This window comes from Chiloscyllium plagiosum, chromosome 6 (genome assembly GCF_004010195.1).
Source record: "Chiloscyllium plagiosum isolate BGI_BamShark_2017 chromosome 6, ASM401019v2, whole genome shotgun sequence".
Lineage (NCBI taxonomy): Eukaryota > Metazoa > Chordata > Chondrichthyes > Orectolobiformes > Hemiscylliidae > Chiloscyllium > Chiloscyllium plagiosum.
Genome location: NC_057715.1, coordinates 65588327 through 65608092, shown reverse-complemented (window position 1 = coordinate 65608092; position 19766 = coordinate 65588327). Strand labels below are relative to the sequence as shown.

At 40.0% G+C, this 19766-nt stretch overlaps 1 protein-coding gene across 1 annotated transcript in view; it reads right to left on the bottom strand.

Annotated features, from left to right (window-relative positions):
- Positions 1–976: 976 nt before the first annotated feature.
- The window catches only part of LOC122550657 (transmembrane protein 182-like), a 48651-nt gene continuing 29861 nt past the window's right edge, over positions 977–19766 (bottom strand). Inside the window, exons 3-5 of the mRNA XM_043691739.1 lie at positions 18477–18575; positions 13239–13376; positions 977–1887 (exon numbers count right to left, since the gene is read on the bottom strand). Coding sequence (XP_043547674.1) covers positions 1661–1887; positions 13239–13376; positions 18477–18575 — 464 coding nt within the window. The 3' untranslated portion in view covers positions 977–1660. The remainder of the gene's footprint in view (positions 1888–13238; positions 13377–18476; positions 18576–19766) is intronic.

Genomic DNA, 19766 nt, shown 5'->3' with positions numbered 1-19766 from the left:
TGTGGGAGGAAACCAGAGTAGAAACCCACACAGACTCCACTCAGTCAACCAAGGCTGGAATCAAACCTGGGTCCCAGGAGCAATGAGGCAGCAGAGCTAACCACTGTAGAATGTTGAACAAAAACAGAAGTTACTGGAAAAGCTCAGCAGGTCTCGCACCATCTGTGACAAGAAATGAGTTAACATTTCGGGTACAGTGACCCTTCCTCAGAAATAATGGTAGCTAGAAAAATGTTGGTTTATATGCAGAATGGTACTCCTTATCTCTTACTTGCTCCATCTTTGATATGACCCTCCTACTGGAAAACAACCAGTTCACAGAATCCCAGCAGAGTGTGGCCCTTCAGTCCAAGTCCACACCAAACCTCCAAAGAGTAATCCATCCCCCTATCCTATTACTCTATATTTACCCCTGACCAAAGTACCTAACTTACACATACCTGAACACTATGGGCAATTTAGCATGTCCAATTCACCTAACCTGCACATCTTTGGATTGTGGGAGAAACCAGAGGAAACCCACACAAACACAGGGAGAAAGTGCAAACTCCACACAGTCGCCCAATGTTGGTGCTGTAAGGCAGCAGTGCTAGCCACTGAGCCACCGTGCTGCCCTAAGTTCTAGCAATCAAAATACTTAGCAATATACTTAAAGGGTAAGGTTAACTTGTCTTGCAACAACATTTATCGTGCAAACCAAACATTATTTTCAAAATTGTTTGGTGCTGTCTAATGATGTATATGTTTGTATTATAAAGTTAAATGTACGATTTGCTCTTTGATTTTCTTTTCCTGCTTGGTGTAGGAAATTCTCTTAGCTTAAAAACGTGACTATTGCTTATTCAGATCTTAAATTTGTTCTTCCTGTTACACCAATAAGACATGATGTGGAGGTGCCAGTGTTGGACTCGGGTGGACAAAATATTTTAACTTTGTCCACCAATAAGACAAAAAGTCCACTACTCAGTCATCTAGCTGAGTTTAGCAAATGGTTTATTCCACAGATTCCATGTACTTGTAGGTAACACCTGTACAAAAGAATTACATGATCAAAATAAGAAATCCAGCCCATTTAGATTAACCTGACATCAGTCAATGAGTTTAATTGGTGCTTTCATAGCTGATGCATGTATAATTACTGGCAACATGTATTTACTATTTCCAATGGGTAACTGGTTCAACATGCGTATCAACAATATTCCTGGAATCATTAGACATTGAAACCCACTAAAATTATCTGAACTCCACTCCTAAAATTCATGAATTCTTTAAAACATTGTATTTACTATATTATGCTATTCTTTAATATTGTCTTAGAAGAAATCAAGAAAATTTTAATTCCTTAGAGTAGTGTAAATGCATTGTAAATCGTTAAGCATAACAATACTGTCTTTTTAAGCATTAGATGGATGGGATATTTAGTACAAATTAATTGCAAGACTTTAAAACTTTTGGTTTGAGGCTATTATAAATTTTACTTTCCAGCATACTTCCAAATAGTTGGCAAGACAAAAGCTATACAGTATATGAACAGAATAACCAAACATGCTGTTTGGAAATACAGAGAAGTAAACTTTCATTGCCAATGTGCATATTTAGCAAACTGTTTGTACTGAAATAATTGGTTTCTAATTATTCAAAGCAAACCAAAGGCTGTCTCTTAATCATAATGAATGTGAATGGTGTGGCCTGCAAGGAGGAACAGCAAGCCTGAGAACAATGAGAAAAATATCCCAATGGCTGCAACTATGAAGGACCATCCATATTGAATGATTAGTGTAAAATCAAGACAGAGCTGAATTCTTTGCTTCTGAATGTATTCTTGAATATCAATAACAGTTTCGATCCAGATGACATACATAATAACGAGTACTGTAAATAAAATTCCTGGAAAGGTAAAAAAGAAAAAAAGAATTAAAACAACATTTTAAAGCACCTTTAATTTCAAATATTTTATTTTTAAGTGCTTTTTGCTATGTGTTCATCTTAACAGCACTCGATCAAACCAGTTGATTGATCTACCTTACTCCATGCAGAACAGCTGAAGATTTTAATTAAAACTAGTTGCGAATGTTACACTCTAGTCCAGACTGAACTACTTTATTGTGGAAGTAGGCAGTGAATGCAGCGTAACTGTAGAAAATGGATAATGTGGCATTATCATTCTTACATATTGCAAAAATACCTAATATTTACGGGACAGACTGAGAGGGAGTGGAGGAACGTGGTAGTAGTGGGAGAGGTGTTATCTGTGAAATCTCAGAGGTGTGAATCAAATGGCAAGACCTCATTAGTATTTCTAAACTCAGTTCCTGCACAGTGACCAGCCAGGCTACCAGTTGGGAATAGAAGGTCCAACCAGAATTATTAGAATAATTACAAAAAAATTTGTAAGGAGATCTCAGCTATCTGTAAGAATAATAGGGTAGTTATGGTAGGGGATTTTAACTTTCCAAACATGGACTGGGACTGCCATAGTGTTAAGGGTTTAGATGGAGAGGAATTTGTTAAGTGTGTACAAGAACATTTTCTGATTCAGTATGTGGATGTACCTACAAGAGAAGGTGCAAAGCTTGACCTACTCTTGGGAAATAAGGCAGGGCAGGTGACTGAGGTGTCAGTGGGGGCGGCACTTTCGGGCCAGTGACCATAATTCTATTAGATTTAAAATAATGATGGAAAAGTTGAAAGATTTAAAAGTTGAAGTTCTAAATTGGAGGAAGGCTAATTTTGACGGTATTAGGGAAGAAAGTTGTCAAGCTGATTGGGGGCAGATGTTCACAGGTAAAAGGACCTGGAAAATGGGAAGCCTTGAGAAATGCGATATTGACGGTATTAGGGAAGAAAGTTGTCAAGCTGATTGGGGGCAGATGTTCACGTAAAAGGACAGCTGGAAAATGGGAAGCCTTGAGAAATGCGATAACAAGAATCCAGAGAAAGTATATTCCTGTCACGGTGAAAGGAAAGGCTGGTAGGTATAGGGAATGCTGGATGTCTAAAGAGATTGAGGGCTTGGTTAAGAAAAAGTAGGAAGCATATGTCAGGTATAGACAGGATAGATCAAGTGAATCCTTAGGAGAAAGTGAGGACTGCAGATGCTGGAGATCAGAGCTGAAAAATGTGTTGCTGGAAAAGTACCGCAGGTCAAGCAGCATCCAAGGAGCAGGAGAATCGACGTTTCGGGCATAAGCCCTTCTTCAGGAATGAGGAGGGTGTGCCAAGCAGGCTAAGATAAAAGGTAGGGAGGCAGGAGAATCGATGTTTCGGGCAAAAGCCCTTCTACCTCCCTACCTGTTATCTTAGCCTGCTTGGCACACGCTCCTCATTGCTGAAGAAGGGCTTATGCCCGAAACGTCGATTCTCCAGCTCCTTGGATGCTGCCTGAACTGCTGCGCTTTTCCAGCAACACATCTTTCAGCAAGTGAATCCTTAGAAGAGTATAAAGGCAGTAGGAGTATACTTAAGAGGGAAATCTGGAGGGCAAAAAGGGGACATGAGATAGCTTTGGCAAATAGCGTTAAGGAGAATCCAAAGGGTTTTTACAAATACATTAAGGACAAAAGTGTAACTAGGGAGAGAATAGGGCCCCTCAAAGATCAGCAACACGGCCGTTGTATGAGATTAGATTCCCTACAGCATGGAAACAGTCCACACCGACCCTCCGAAGAGTAACCCACTCAGACCTATCTTCCCCTCTAATGCAACTAACACTATGGACAATTTAGCATGGCCAATTCATCTGGCCTGCATATCTTTGGACTATGGGAGGAAGCCAGAGCACCCGAAGGAAACCCACGCAGACATGGGGAGAATGTACAAACTCCACACAGACAGTCCAAGGCTGGAATCAAACCTGGGACCCCGGTACTGTGAGGCAGCAGTGCTAACCACAGAGCCACAGTGCCACCTCTTTTTTCTTAGATATACTGTCCTTTTAGCAAACAGTCCGTAGGTGCTAGCTTCCAATGGATTCCTGTAACCCCATCTCAGTGTGGAGCCGCAGAAAATGGGGGAGATACTAAACGAGTATTTTGCATCAGTATTTACAGTGGAAAAGGACATGGAAGATACAGAATGTAGGGAAATAGATGGTGACATCTTGAAAAATATCCATATTACAGAGGAGGAAGTGCTGGGTATCTTGAAGTGCATAAAAGTGGATAAATCCCCAGGACCTGATCAGGTGTACTCGAGAACTCTGTGGGAAGCTAGAGAAGTGATTACTAGGCCTCTTGCTGAGATATTTGTATCACCGATAGTCACAGGTGAGGTGCCGGAAGACTGGAGGTTGGCAAACGTGGTGCCACTGTTTAAGAAGGACGGTAAGGACAAGCCAGGGAACTATAGACCAGTCAGCGTGATATCGGTGGTGGGCAAGTTGTTGGACGGAATCCTGAAGGACAGGATGTACATGTATTTGGAAAAGCAAGGACTGATTAGGGATAGTCAACATGGCTTTGTACATGGGAAATCATGTCTCACAAACTTGATTGAGTTTTTTGAAGAAGTAACAAAGAGGATTGATGAGGGCAGAGTGGTAGATGTGATCTATATGGACTTCAGTAAGGCGTTCGACAAGGTTCCCCATGGGAGACTGGTTAGCAAGTTTAGATCTCACCGAACACAGGGAGAACTAGCCAATAGGATACAGAACTGGCTCAAAGGCAAAAGACATAGGGTGGTGGTGGAGACTGGAGGCCTGTGACCAATGGAGTGCCACGAGGATCGGTGCTGGATCCTCTACTCTTCGTCATTTATATAAATGATTTGGGTATGAGCATTAGAGGTACAGTTAGTAAGTTTGCTGATGACACCAAAATTGGAGGCGTAGTGGACAGCGAAGAAGGTTACCTCAGATTACAACAGAATCTTGATCAGCTGGACCAATGGGCTGAGAAGTGGCAGATGGAGTTTAATTCAGATAAATGCGAGGTGCTGCATTTTGGGAAAGCAAACCAGAGCAGGACTTATACACTTAATGGTAATGTCCTAGGGAGTGTTGCTGAACAAAGGGGCCTTGGAGTGCAGGTTCATAGCTCTTTGAAAGTGGAGTCGCAGGTAGATAGGATAGTGAAGAAGGTGTTTGGTATGCGTTCCTTTATCTGTCAGAGTATTGAGTGCAGGAGTTGGGAGATCATCTTGCGGTTATACAGGACATTGGTTAGGCCACTGTTGGAATATTGTGTGCAATTCTGGTGTCCTTCCTATTGGAAAGATGTGAAATTTGAAAGGGTTCAGAAAAGATTTGCAAGGATGTTGCCAGGGTTGGAGGATTTGAGCTATAGGGAGAGGCTGAATGGGCTGGGGCTGTTTTCCCTGGAGCATTGGAGGCTGAGCGGTGACCTTATAGAGGTTTACAAAATTATGAGGGGCATGGATAGGATAAATAGGCAAAGTCTTTTCCCTTTGGGGAGTCCAGAACTAGATGGCATATGTTTAGGGTGAGTGGGGAAAGATATAAAAGGGACATAAGAGGCAACTTTTTCACACAGAGGGTGGTACGTTTATGGAATGAGCTGCCAGAGGAAGTGGTGGAGACTAGCTACTGCGGGTCCTTGATAAGTATGTAACTATCAGGCAGGGAGAAAGCTGTCGAGCGCAGGAACCGTGGTTTACTAAGGAAGGTCAATCTCTTGTCAAGAGGAAGAAGGCGGTTTATGTTAGGATGAGATGTGAAGGCTCACTTAGAGCACTTGAGAGTTACACGTTAGCCAGAAAACGCCTAAAGAGAGAGCTAAGAAGAGCTAGAAGAGCCAGGAGGGGACATGAGAAGTCTTTGGCGGATCGGATCAAAGAAAACGGTAAGGCTTTCTATAGGTATATCAGGAATAAAAGAATGACTAGAGTAAGATTAGGACCAATCAAGCATAGTAGTGGGAAGTTGTGCGTAGAGTCAGGGGAGATGGGGAAGTGCTAAATGAATACTTTTCATCAGTATTCACACTAGAAAAAGACAATGTGGTTGAGGAGAAAATTAAGATATAGGCTACTAGACTAGATGTGCATAAGGAGGAGGTGTTAGCAATTCTGGAAAGTGTAAAAATAGATAAATCCCCTGGGCTGGATGAGATTTATCCTAGGATTCTCTGGGAAGCCAGGGAGGAATTTGCAGAGCCTTTGGCTTTGATCTTTACGTCGTTATTGTCTACAGGAATAGTGCCAGAAGACCGAGGATAGCAAATGTTGTTCGCTCGTTCAAGAAGGGGATTAGAGACAACCCTGGGAATTACAGGCCTCTGAGCCTTACTTCGGTTATGGGTAAAGTGTTGGAAAAGGTTATAAGAGACAAGATTTATAATCATCTAGAAAGGAATAAGTTGATTAGGGATAGTCAACACAGTTTTATGAAGGGTAGGTCGTGCCTCACAAACCTTATTGAGTTGTTTGAGAAGGTGACCAAACAGGTGGATGAGGGTAAAGCAGTTGATCCTGTATATGGATTTCAGTAAGGCATCTGATAACGTTCTCCATGGTAGGTTATTGCACAAAATATGGAGGCATGGGATTGAGGGTGATTTAGCAATTTGGATCAGAAATTGGCTTGCTGAAAGAATTGATTGATGGGAAATATTCATTCTGGAGTTCAGTTACTGGTGGGGTTCTGCAAGGATCTGTTTTGGGTCCACAGGAACGCAGAGTACTGGGCTAATGGTAGGATTCTTGGTAGCGTAGATGAGCAGACAGATCTTGGTGTCCACATTCATAGATCCTTGAAAGTTGCCACCCAGGTTGATAGGGTTGTTTAGAAGGCATACGGTGTGTTGGATTTTATTGGTAGAGGGACTGAGTTTTGGAACCATGCAATCATGCTGCAGCTGTAGAAAATTCTGGTGCAGCCACATTTGGAGTATTGCGTACAGTTCTGGTCACCACATTATAGGCAGGATGTGGAAACTTTGGAAAGGGTTCAGAGGAGATTTACTAGGATGTTGCCTGCTATGGAGGAAAGTCTTACAAGGAAAGGCTGAGGGACTTGAGGCTGTTTTCATGAGAGAGAAGGTTCAGAGGTGACTTAATTGAGACATATAAGATAATCAGAGGGTTAGATAAGGTGGACAGTGACAGCCTTTTTCCTCGGATGGTGATGGCTAGCACAAGGGGACTTGCTTTAAATTGAGGGGTGATAGATATAGGACAGATGTCAGAGATAGTTTCTTTGCTCAGAGAGTAGTCGGGGCGTGGAACACACTGCCTGCAACAATAGTAGACTCACTAACTTTAAGGGCACTTAAATGGTCATTGAATAGGCATATGGATGAGAATGTAATAGTGTAGGCTTTATGGGCTTCAGATTTGTCGGCGCAATATCAAGGGCCAAAGGGCCTGTAATGCACTGCATTATTCTATGTTCTAAGAAGTGGAGAAGTCAATGTGGAGTTTGGCTAACATGGTACCACTATTTAAGAAAGGTGGTAAGGAAACGCCAGGGAACTATAGACGAGTGAGCCTCACATCGGTGGTGGGCAAGTTATGGAGGGAATCCAAAGGGATAGGATTGACATGTATTTGGAGGGGCAATGATTGATAAGGGATCGTCAGCAGAGCTTTGTGCGTGGGAAATCATGTCTCACAAACTTGACTGAGATTTTTGAAGAAGTAACAAAGAGGATTGAGGAGGGCAAAGCAGTGGTCGTGATCTATATGGACATCAGTAAGGTGTTCGACAAGGTTTCTCATGGTAGATTTGTTAACAAGGTTGGATCTCATGGAATACAGGGAGATCTAGCCATTTTGACACAGAACTGTCTCGATGCTGGAAGACAGAGAGTTGCTTTTCAGACTGGAGGCCTGTGACCAGTGGTGTGCTGCAAGGATTGCTTTTTGTCATTTATATAAATGATTTGGATGTGAGCATAAGAGGTATAGTTAGTAAGTGTGCAGATGACACCAAAATTGGAGGTGTAGTAGACAGTGAAGAAGGTTACCTCAGATTACAAAGGGATCTTGATTAGATGGGCCAATTGCCTGAGGAGTGGCAGATGGAGTTTAATTTAGATAAATGTGCGGTGCTGCATTTTGGAAATGCAAATCAGAACAGGACTTATACACTGAATGGAAAGGTCCTGGGGAGCGTTGCTGAAGAAAGAGACCCTGGAGTGCAGGTCCACATTTCCTTGAAAGTGGAGTCACAGGTAGATAAGATAATGAAGAAGGTGTTTGGTATGCTTTCCTACATTGGACAGAGTATTGAGTACAGGAGTTGGGAGGTCATGTTACTGCTGTACAGGACATTGGTTAGGCCACTTTTGGAATACTGCATGCAATTCTGGTCTCCCTGCTATAGGAAGGACTTTGTGCAACTTGAAAGGGTTCAGGAAAGATTTACAAGGATTTGCCAAGGTTGGAAGATTGGAGGCTGAATAGGCTGGGACTGCTTTCCCTGGAGCATCGGAGGCTGAGATGTGACATTATAGAGGTTTATAAAATCATGAGGGGCATGGATAGGATAAATACACAAGATCTTTTCCTGGGGTGGGGTAATCTAAAATAGAGGGCATAAGTTTAAGATGAGAGGGGAATGATTTAAAGCGACCTAAGGGACAACGTTTTCATGCAGAGGGTAGTGTGTGTCTGGAATGACCTGCCAGAGGAAGTGGTGGAGGCTGATACAATTACAACATGTTAATGGCATCTGGATGGGTATATGAATAAGAAGAGTTTAGAGAGATATGAGCCAAATGCTGGCAAATGGTACTAGATTAATTTAGGAAATCTGGTCAGTATGGACAGGTTAGACCGAAGGGTCTGTTTCCGTGCTGTACATTTCTATGACTCTAAGTCAATATTTTGGATGTAACCCTTCTTTAGCTTGTCTACCCAGAACTTGATATGGACCATATAAAAATCTGATAAACAGATGACTAAAAGCTTTATCGTACAGTTGTTGTTAATGAGCATCTCAAAGAAGGGAAGGAAGATGGAGCAGTGAGGATGTTTACATGGAGGACTTCCATGAGTTGACATACAGGCATGACCACCAATGGGGATCTGATGATAGCGAGTATTGAGAAGATTTGTAGCTCAGGTTGAGGTTCTGGATGTAGGTTTGCTCGCTGAGCTGGAAGGCTCATTTCCAGCCATTTCATTACCCTCCTAGGTAACATCTTCAGAGGGCCTCAGGCGAAGCACTGCTGTAGAAGCAATCATCCCAACACCCACAAATGAAGCTGCATCAGAACATTATTTCAACGAGCCAACACACACTGCAGCACAGAGGAACTACACAGAGCAGAGGAAAATCACCTGTACCATTAATCAAAAAGAATGGATACCCAATGAACACAATCTGCCAATTTCTCAGCAACAAACCCAAACAAGCAGACAAAACACGTCCAGAAACCCTAGTCACTCTCCCCTCCAACTAGCCACAAAAAGACATGACCCCTCTCACTAGTATCCTCACATACGGATGAAGAAGGACACCACTTTGAACGGGCAACACATCCATCCTAGGACAAGCCAAACAAAGACATGCACGAGAATTCCTAGAACCAAGGCATTCCAACTGGAACTCTATCAACAAACACATCAAGTTAGACCCCATCTACCACCCCCTGAGAAAAAGAACAGGAAGTGACTTCACCATGGGAAATGACATCACCACAGCAAATGACATCACCAACCCAAAGAAACCCAAACATATAAATAGAAAGCAGGAACTATCAGCAGTGCTTCACCTGAGGCCCACCGAAGATGTTACTTAGTAGCTCAGCGAGCAAACGTACATCCGATATATGATAGTATTCAGGAATCTGCATGGGGTTTAGAACTGGAGGAGCAGAGGTAGTTTGGAGAGTTTTAGGACTGGAGGGTAGTGACAGATGTCAAAAGGAGTGAGGCAAAGGAGAGATTTGAAAGCAACGAAGAAAATTCTGAAATTGAGGTATTGCCACACCAGCACGCTAACTAAATTAAGATTTCATTAGCAGTAATATAGTGAGCTCAAATTTATGAAGGAGAGTAGGTGGCCAAGGGAGAATTAGAATATTGAAGAAAGAGAGACATGAAATTAAGAGTCATTTAACAATAACTGATCTTATTTACTATTATCTGTAATGTCTTTCAATCAGTTTAGTTCAACCATATTTGATAAAAGGAAGATATCAGGTAGAATTTTGTCCTTTAACTATCAATGGAGAAATTCTTTGCAATATTATTTGTACAAGCAGTGAAGTATTATGACCTGTAAAGGGTAATATTAAACCCTTAAAAAAATTACATTCAATCAGTTCTTTGTCAAAGATGTGAATCAGTGGCCACTAGGGGGTACATGTCAACCACTAATATCCTGGTGAAGGGCTTATGCATGAAACGTCAATTCTCCTGCTCCTCAGATGCTGTCTGACCTGCTGAGCTTTTTCAGCACCACACTCAACTATGTTAACCACTATCCTGGCCACAGGGAACAGTAAAAATGTAAAATTACAAAACGCGAGCTTAGACCACCACATATGATTCTCACACCATTTTTACAGTTGAAGGTTACGTGATATTCTGTGCTTTGAGAAGTGGGACGGTTTATTATGATATTGATATTAGACTCTCACAATCCAGTTAGGAACCTGATTTAAGTTTAACAATTACTGGCTACATTTTTCAATGCTCAGAAAGGCTCATAATTAAATAGAGTCAGGAGCAGCTAGTTGCAGAAGGAAAATGTTTTGATTTGATTACACTTTGCACTTCCTTTGTTTTCGCTTCCTGAGTTAGGAAGCGTGGGAATTGCAGGGTTCCCTCAGTGTCATGCCGGTAGAGGTTTTCTTGCACACCCGCTCAATTGTCAACGCTGCAACAACTCAGCCTGAAATGCCAAGACCACTACCCTACATTTTCCTGACCACCCACCCATCTCAGCCAGGAAGCCCAAGCCTCCTGTCAAACAATAAACTATCTCAACTGTTGGAAAGGTTTGGAACAATTTTCTCTTGCCTACTCAAGCTTTGGCAAGCTCATTCTTAGAGATCTCAAATAGCAAAAAGATGTGAGTTATGGCAAGTTTCCAATCTTAGTGAGGATGATGTGAGTGACGTTTAAATGCCCCCTCAGAGATATTAACATTTAGTTCTGTCACTCTCAATTATTCTTGTGTAGCCGTCACTCAGTAGCTGTTCATTCTTGCCCTCCAAGAATATTTGATCTTGGTATTGAGCTTATAGAGCTGGTGTATAAATCTAATAGTAATGAGTTCAAATCTCACCATGACAAATTATGCAAATACATTTACAGCTCTGGTAGAAAGATCAACTATAAAAGCTGCTGGAATGTTATTGCATCAAATTAGCTCACTAATGTTCTTGAAGGAATGGAATCTTGTTTGCTCAATTAAAAACTCATTCCCACACAGAGGATGTAATTTAATCTTGCTCCCAGGAATGGTCTGTAGAATTGAGTACAGAATTATAAGGGAAAGTAGGGCAAGTGCACATTGCCTTTTGGTGCTATGTAGTTAACACAATTAGGAACAGGGAAAATGGGTCTTTGAGGCCCTTACGTGATCGATTAAGTGCCATTTAAGTTCCTTTGCCCACTACCACTCTGTCAGTAGCATACCAGCACTCTGCCATGTGGAAAGATCATTTCGTAAAAGCAGCTCTGCTCCCTGCAGGTTCAGTGAGGATGGTGGGTCCTCCTACTTGTTAGTCTCTGACCCATGGAAAGCCTGTTGCAGGAGAGCCTCACTGAGGTACTGCAGTCAGCTTGAGATGGAAATGTTGGCCAGGAAACTCCATTACTGAAGTGGCAGGCGACTGTGGACAGAACATAGGTGATCTGTAAAGCAGTCGCTCAGTCTGCGTTTCGTCTCCCCAGTGTAGAGGAGAGTAGGGATCCAGTAGCCTGGCTTAAGTGAAGCGCAAGAAAATTGCTGCTTCATCTGAAAGGTGTGGCTGGAGCCTTGAATGATGAGGAGGGGGCAGACAAATGAGTAAATAGCACACATTCTATGCTTGCATGGAAAGCTGCTGTGGGGGTATGGGGATGTGTTGGGAATGGAAGAGGAGGAATGAGCTAGTGTATCCCCAGATGGTACAGTCCCTGCTAAAAGCTGAGAAAGGAGAGGAGGGAACATGTATCTGCAAAACACTGGAGGTGCTGAAAATAGCAGCGAATAATCCTTTGGATGCAGATTCTGGTGGGGTGGATAGTGAGGATCGGGGATCCTGCTGGTGTTGGGGCTTCCTGTTGCCTTTCACTTCAATAGACCACCATGCTCCCTGACCTCCAGTTCTGGCTCCAGCCTGCTACAGTGCTCTGGCTAGTAAAATGGCATCTCATTTTCCATTTGGGGATCTTGCAGCCTTCACGACTTAATATCACATTCAATAATTTAAAAACCTGAACACTTTCCTCAGTGTCCTTTATCCACCCCCACACCTCAGGCCCCATCATGGCATGGGCTGTTTTCAGTCTAGCCAACCCATTTTCACCCATTTATGGTGCCTATTAATAGCTCATTCTCCCCTGGCATACCATCATTATGTTCCTAAAGAACTTTGGTAAATCAGATGGGTTTCTATACAACAAATAATTATATTTGGTTCAGGGACAAGTTTTACATTGTAGATATTTTTTGAATCACCTACTCTGAGAAGTTATTAGATACCCCTAGAGCAGATGAGACTTGAACCTGAGGTTCCTGGTTCTGAGGTAGGAACACTACCATTACACCACATGAATCTGCTAGTTTTATATTGAATATTTAAAAATCATCAGGTGCAATGTCGGATTGTAGATACTATGGAAAACTTAGCACAGCCAATCCACATAGCCTGCACATCTTTGGACTGTGGGAGGAAACCAGAGCACCCAGAGAAATCCACACAGAATCAGGGAGAATGTGCAAACTCCACACAGACACCTGAGGCTGGAATCAAACCCAAGTCCCTGGCGCTGTGAGGCACCAATACTAACCACTGAGCCACCATGCCACACCATTCGCCATTCTAAACATACCACAATGAAAGCACCCATTATTCAAAGTGTGCATATAATTAGAAAATAAGATTATATGAATGTAAAATTATTATAGAACATTTTTCTATCTGCAGCATGATTTAATTATTGGTCATTAAAATTGAAAGAACTCACATAGTTCAACTTACTGTTAAATTAACTCGTGAACCAGCTAATTTTGAAGCAAGCAACTAAATAGACATTCATGTCATTGGCTCATAATTCATTCGGTTCCAAATGTTAAATGTTGTGTATTGCAAAGCATTCACAAAGAATATTCCACTTACCAGCAGATAGAAACAGTCCACCTCCTGCTTTGTAGAGCTTATGATTAGGAAATGGGACTGCACAGATGATGACAAAGCCTCCTACTATGACAGCAATGATACCCAGCATCATGAATACTGACCAGAAACCACGGTAAACTGAAAATACAAACAACAACAATTAAGTTTAGAATCAGATTGATAAACAAATATAGTATAGGGTTATCTCACAGTAATAGTCTATTGTCTATCTAGAAATGTTTATTAATCCATTTTTGTTTTGTGCATATTTATTTCTCTGTTTTTGTTTTGTAATTTATTTACTGATCATTATTCTGTAATTCTTTATTGACTATTGTTTTGTGTTTATCTATACGGTGTAATGATGCATTATTAAACTGTGTGGCGTACCAACTCAAATTGGATATGAACTGATGTGGTGGGGGAAAACTCCAATTATAAACAGTGTTTTGTTAATCATATTGACAATAATGAACAAATAGGAGGAACTGTGATACTGTAAAATTCATAACTTTAATAACTTCATGAATTGAAAGAACTCTCTGTAAAATAAACTTAATGGACAAGGACAAATTGTTGTACAGCATTTGGAAGCAATTAGTCACCTCTGCAATAAGAAGGAATTGAAGCTACATAAATAAAACTGTTTGAACAACTGCTTGACAGCTGGCTGCCTTATGCCACAAGGATACGCTATTATCCTGCAGAAGAATTTAAGGAATTAACTGCAGGAATGTTGTGTTGTCCGACAGGCAATCAATGCCAAATGTAGCAAGGAACAGGGAAGCCACTTCTGATAAGAAGGCAAGCTGCAGACTTGATGTTTCCAGAGGTGGAGTCAATATTGTGGATAAAAAAATCTAAAGGACCATCAACAGTGTCACACCGTAAACTTGAAGGGCAGAAAATATGATCAGAATTCAAATCTAGGATTCTTCAGTAGCAGAACTTTGAAGAACGACACTGTACAAGAATTGAACCCTAAACATTAGAAACAGACCTGTTTGTTGGAATTATAGCTAAATTCCACTATTAACTGAGGAATAGCCAAGATGGATTATGAGGGTTAAGTTGTATTACTTGAGTGGTTTTATATTAATTGCTACATATAATAAAGTTTAATTTGTTTCAATATTTGATTGCCTTTGAGTTAATAAGCAACTAAATTAAAAGTAGTTGTGATAATTTACAAACAACACTATTTTGTCATAAATGTTATAATCTGAAATACATATATCTTCAGTGGAATTCGATGGCAAATCACATAAGATTGTAGATAGGGTTTAAAATGAATTAATTGGGAGCGAAAAGTTAAATTAAAGGGAAGGTTAAAAAAATCAAAACAAAATTATCAGTGGTGCAAAGTAATGAAGAGGCAAATAATAATCAAAGTGTGAATAAGCAAGGTGCAGAACACACATGCAGAGATGTTCAATAGAAATTCAAACCAAAGTAATAATGGGAACAAGTCAAATCTTAAAATTCTTCATCTGAATGCTTACAGTATTTGTAATGAGATGGATCAATTGATGGCAATAACAGAAATAAATGAAAATGACTTTATAGCTTTTACAGAGACATGAATAAAAGGTAACCAAGACTGGAATTCAATATTCAAGGATATGCAATGTTACTGAAGTATAGGCAAAAAAAGGAAATAAGGTTGTGTAGCTTTGTTAATAAAGGAGTAATCATGAAGTGAAGTGATATTGTTGTGATGGACCATGATGTGGATGTTTGATAGAAATAAGAAATAGCAAGGAAACAAAGTCATGGTGGGAGTCATCTAATGATCCTGAAGAGATGCCAAACTGCAGGACAATATATAAATCAGGAAATAATGGAAGTGTGTAAGAAGAGCACTGCAATTGTCATGGTTGATTTTATTTGCTTATTGACAAAATAAATCATATGGACAAGAGTGACATGAAGGTGAATTGGTAGAGAACATTAGGGATTTTTTATAGCAGTACATTCAGAAACTACCTAGGAACATGTTATTTTAGATCTAGTAATCAATAATGAGGTAGGATTACTAAGAGATCTCACAGTTAAGGATCCTATACAGGTAGCCATAAAAACATGGCAGAATTTCACTTCACTTCAACACACCACTGTGTTCCCTGGCCAATATCTCTGTCTCAGGCTTTTTGCACTGCTCCAGTGAAGCTTAGTGCAAGATGGAAGAGCCCTCATTTTGGGAACACTACAACCTTCTCGACCTAATATCAGTTTCAACAACTTTAGAGCTGGAGGCACTTTCTCCAACCTCCTTACCCCAACCCCCACACACACCAGTCCTTGTTCTCACATGGTCTGCTATTACACACAACCCATTGTTGTATCCCCATTAGCAGCTATTCGTTCACCTAGGTTAATAATTATTCACTCCTTTGAAAGGCCAACTGGTCTGCTCTCTTTAAACCTGAAATAGTATCTCTGATTTCTCTCCACAGATGCTGCCAGACCTGCAGCGCTTTGCAAATATATCCCACATGCCTTCCTAAGCATTTTATCTACCTGTCCTGTTACCAAGTGGACCAGTGGACATGTATGCGCTGCTCCTGTTATAGCAATGTTCCTCAGTGCTTCTGAGGATGCTCTTGTATTGGGGATAATGTTTTCGCATGGATCGAGAATTAGTTTACACACAGAAGATAGAGATTCAGGATTGGTCTTTTTCAGGTTGGAAACATGTTAGTATTGGAGTGCTACTGTGATCAGTTCTGGGATCTCAAAGACTTACAATATTAATGATTGGAGAAGGGTTCAGGGTATAAAGTATTCAAATCTGTTGGTAATACAAACATAGGTGGGAGAGTATGTTGCAATGAGGACATAAGGAATCTCCAAGGGGTTGTACTTAGGTTGAGTGAATGGGAAAAAACTTGGCAAATGGAATTTAATGTAGGAAAGAGTGAGGTAATGCACTCTAGTATGAAAAATCAAAAGGCAGATTATTATTTAAATGCAGAGAGACATCAATAAAGTACAACACAGAGCATAAAACTCAAAATGTTAGCATTCAGGTGCCGCAAGTAATTAAGAAAGCAAATGGAGTTTTTGTCTTTATTGCTGGGGAATTGGAGTTTAGAAGTAAGGAAATCTTATTACAATTGTATAGAGAGTTGGTGAGACTGTACCTGGAGTACTGTGCACAGCTTTGGTGCTTGTATTTAAGAAAGGATGTACTGGCATTGGGGACAGTTCAAAAGAGATTCACTAGGTTGATTACTAAGATGAAGGAATTGATTTAATAAAAGCAGCAAAACAAATTAGGTTTTTATTCCTTAGAGTTTTAAAGAATAGGGGATGATCTTACTGAAACATACAATGTTCTAAGAGAGCTTGCCAGGGGAGATATTAAGATATTTCCTCCAGTGGAAAAATCCTTATGGAATCATAGAATCCCTACAGCACAGAAAGAGGTCATTCTGTCCACCAAGTCTGCACCAATCCTCCAAACAGCATTCCACCCAGACCCTTACTCTATCCCTGTAACCCTGATATCTTGAACTAGGGCACATAGAAATTTGAATTCAGTTTAAAAAAAATCAAAATTTATAAGCTTATCCTAATGGCATTGGTATAACCCTTGTTGTTTTTCATAAAAACTCATCTGGTTCACTCATGCCATTTTGAGAAGGAAATCTGCTATCTTAACCTGGTCTGATCCATATGTGACTCCAATGTGATTAACTCTTAACTGCCCTCTGAGCAAGTAGCAATGGGCAATAAATGATAGTCATGTCAGTGATGCCCACATTCCTTGATTGAATAAAGTAACTGTGCATTTTTAGAAAGAGTGTCTGTGATCAGAAAGTGTATAGAATTATGAGCTGCTATAATGCAGCCTTGCAGTGTCAAGGAGTGCTGCATAGATTCTTGCTGATGATGCTTGACATGCTGAATTCACCAAGTATAGAAACTAAAATATCATTGGTGGCAGTGTTTCAATGGTTAGCGCTGCTGCCTCACAGTGCCTGGGACCTGGGTTTGATTCCAGCCTCAGGCAACCGCGTGTGGAGTTTGCATATTCTCCTTATGTCTGCATGGGTTTCCTCCAGGTGCTCCTGTTGTCTTCCACAGTCCAAAGATGTGCAGATTAGGTGGATTGGCCATGCTAAATTGCCCATGGTATCCAGAGATGTGCAGCCTAGGTGGATTAACCATGGGGAATGCAGAGTTACTGTGATAGGGTGGGTCTGGGTGGAATGCTCTTTGGAGGGTCGTGTGGACTCGATGAGTCAAATGGCTGCTCCACACTGTAGGGATTCTATGATTTCCTTAATGAAAGGAAGGGGGATATTTACAGTCACTCCAGGCTGTTTTTCATGTATGCATACCTGTTACAGTGGTATTGAAAAAAGACTTTGAGCATGTCAGTCATTTTCTCAGCTAGAAACGCTATGGACTTACAACACCAAACAATACCACAATTCAGGAACATGTCAAAAGGGACCATTACCCAAAAGAGAAGCATGTTTTTCTATTAAGTAAAAGAAGTAATTCACAAGTTGTGAATATATTACTGACTTTTATCTGATTTATAATTCAGATGACTTTTTTTATACTTAATGGATGAAATTATAGGCAGTTACAAAGGTTGCTACAGCTTAAATAGGTATGATTACTTTGGCAACAATGAGTGTTTAAAACAACCAACTTGAACTGTGGCTGGTAAAGATATATTGAAATATGCAGAATCTAACCTTGCAAAGTAATATGAACGTCTGTACTTCTACATTTTTGTAAAAATACTTTCAATTTAGATTATTCTTCACATTTGAATTAAATAACTAACTGGTCTGTGGCATTTTTCTAATAATTTATGTTAACAAATGCAAACAGACAAATACAAAGTTTTCATCAAAATATGTAAATATTTGTCAGAAAATATTCATTTACAATCTTAACTGAATGCTGTAAAACTTATTTTGATTATCACAGTTTCTAATATACACTTGCTGGTTATTTGTAAATAACTTGAAATGTGAAACCAAAACACAAAGATCTGAGGGCTTCTGTTGACAAATCAATGACAAATTCATGAGAAATAACATCCTAGAATGATATGAAGTTTGTAATCTCATTGTACTTTTAGTGACAGAAGCAAACAAGTGCATTATTCTTATGGTTTATAACTGCCGAAAACCTGATTCACTTATGATCATTGCCAATACTGCCAATTAATCAAGAAATTCCTATGATTCCATGTAAGGTGATCTATTTACTTACTGATAGCAGTCTCATAGGCAGTGGAGTTGTATGTCTCTGTTGTCAGAGGGAACGGAAGGAGATAGGCGTGCATACAATATTTCAAAGGAGGTTGGTTAGCTATGTAATAAAAAAGTAAATAGTGTGAAATGCATTTGTTAATTATAAAAATCCTCCAAAACGCTCAGCAACTGCTGTTGATAAACAGGTTACGATTGATAGCTATCAAATTATGCTATCAGATAATAACATATAAACTCAACACATTTATCAAATTTCCACAGTGTTACTTTAACAGAGGCTATAATTATTTAAAACCTGCCTCATATGAACAGGTTAAACACTTGTAAAATTATATACCATATAGCTGATAAACAAAAAGCTTTCTTCATTAAATTATATTGATTTAATATATTGATTTAATTATACTTAGCATACATGAAATATATTCAGAGGTTTGCACACTTGTTTGCAAAATAAGTATTATATCTCGAGACATAAAAGTCAAACTATTTTCCCAGATTCAGCAAATAGTAGATCAATATTATAATTTTATATTAGTACTATTTTTAATGATGTTAAGAACTGATTCCCCCTAAAAACTGTCACAGTATTTTAAATGATAAGCATGAATGTCAATTATGCAGCAAGCCACATTTCACAATAACAATTTTCCTATGTGGACACTCCTTGATTGACAATTGTAACCACGTTTCCCGATATAAGCGCTCCCTTGTAATGTGGCAAATGATTATTGTACATGTCACCGTACCCATTATAATTTGGAAGTGCCTGTGTTGGACTGGGGTGTACAAAGTTAAAAATCAACAACACCAGGTTATAGTCCAACAGGTTTATTTGGAAGCACTAGCTTTCTGAGCACTGCTCCTTTATCAGGTGGTTGCTTTGTTTATTAGCCTTTTCACTCTTTCATTGGCACTGAAGACCACAAAAGCCCAGGTAGCTATTCTTCAGAAAGCTAAACTGAAGACTTGTCAGAAGAACCTAATTATAGCATACTTCTCCCTCTTCCTCTTGTTTTGTGCCAGAATAGGATGAGTAAGTATCTAATGATAGGGAGCAAAGCAGCGCCCTACTTAACAAACAATGTAAATTGAGGTACCACTATGCCATGACATTTCAGGATTGAGATGGAAGGAAGTGTTCTAGTTGATACACAGAGCATCAATGAGTGGATGAAATGCTGAGCAGTGGAACTTGTTTTTCCAGAAGACCCAGTCATATTTATTCTCTTCTGTTAAACCATGAGTTTGGACATCAGAGGACGCCAAAAGTGGCATGTTAGCTTAG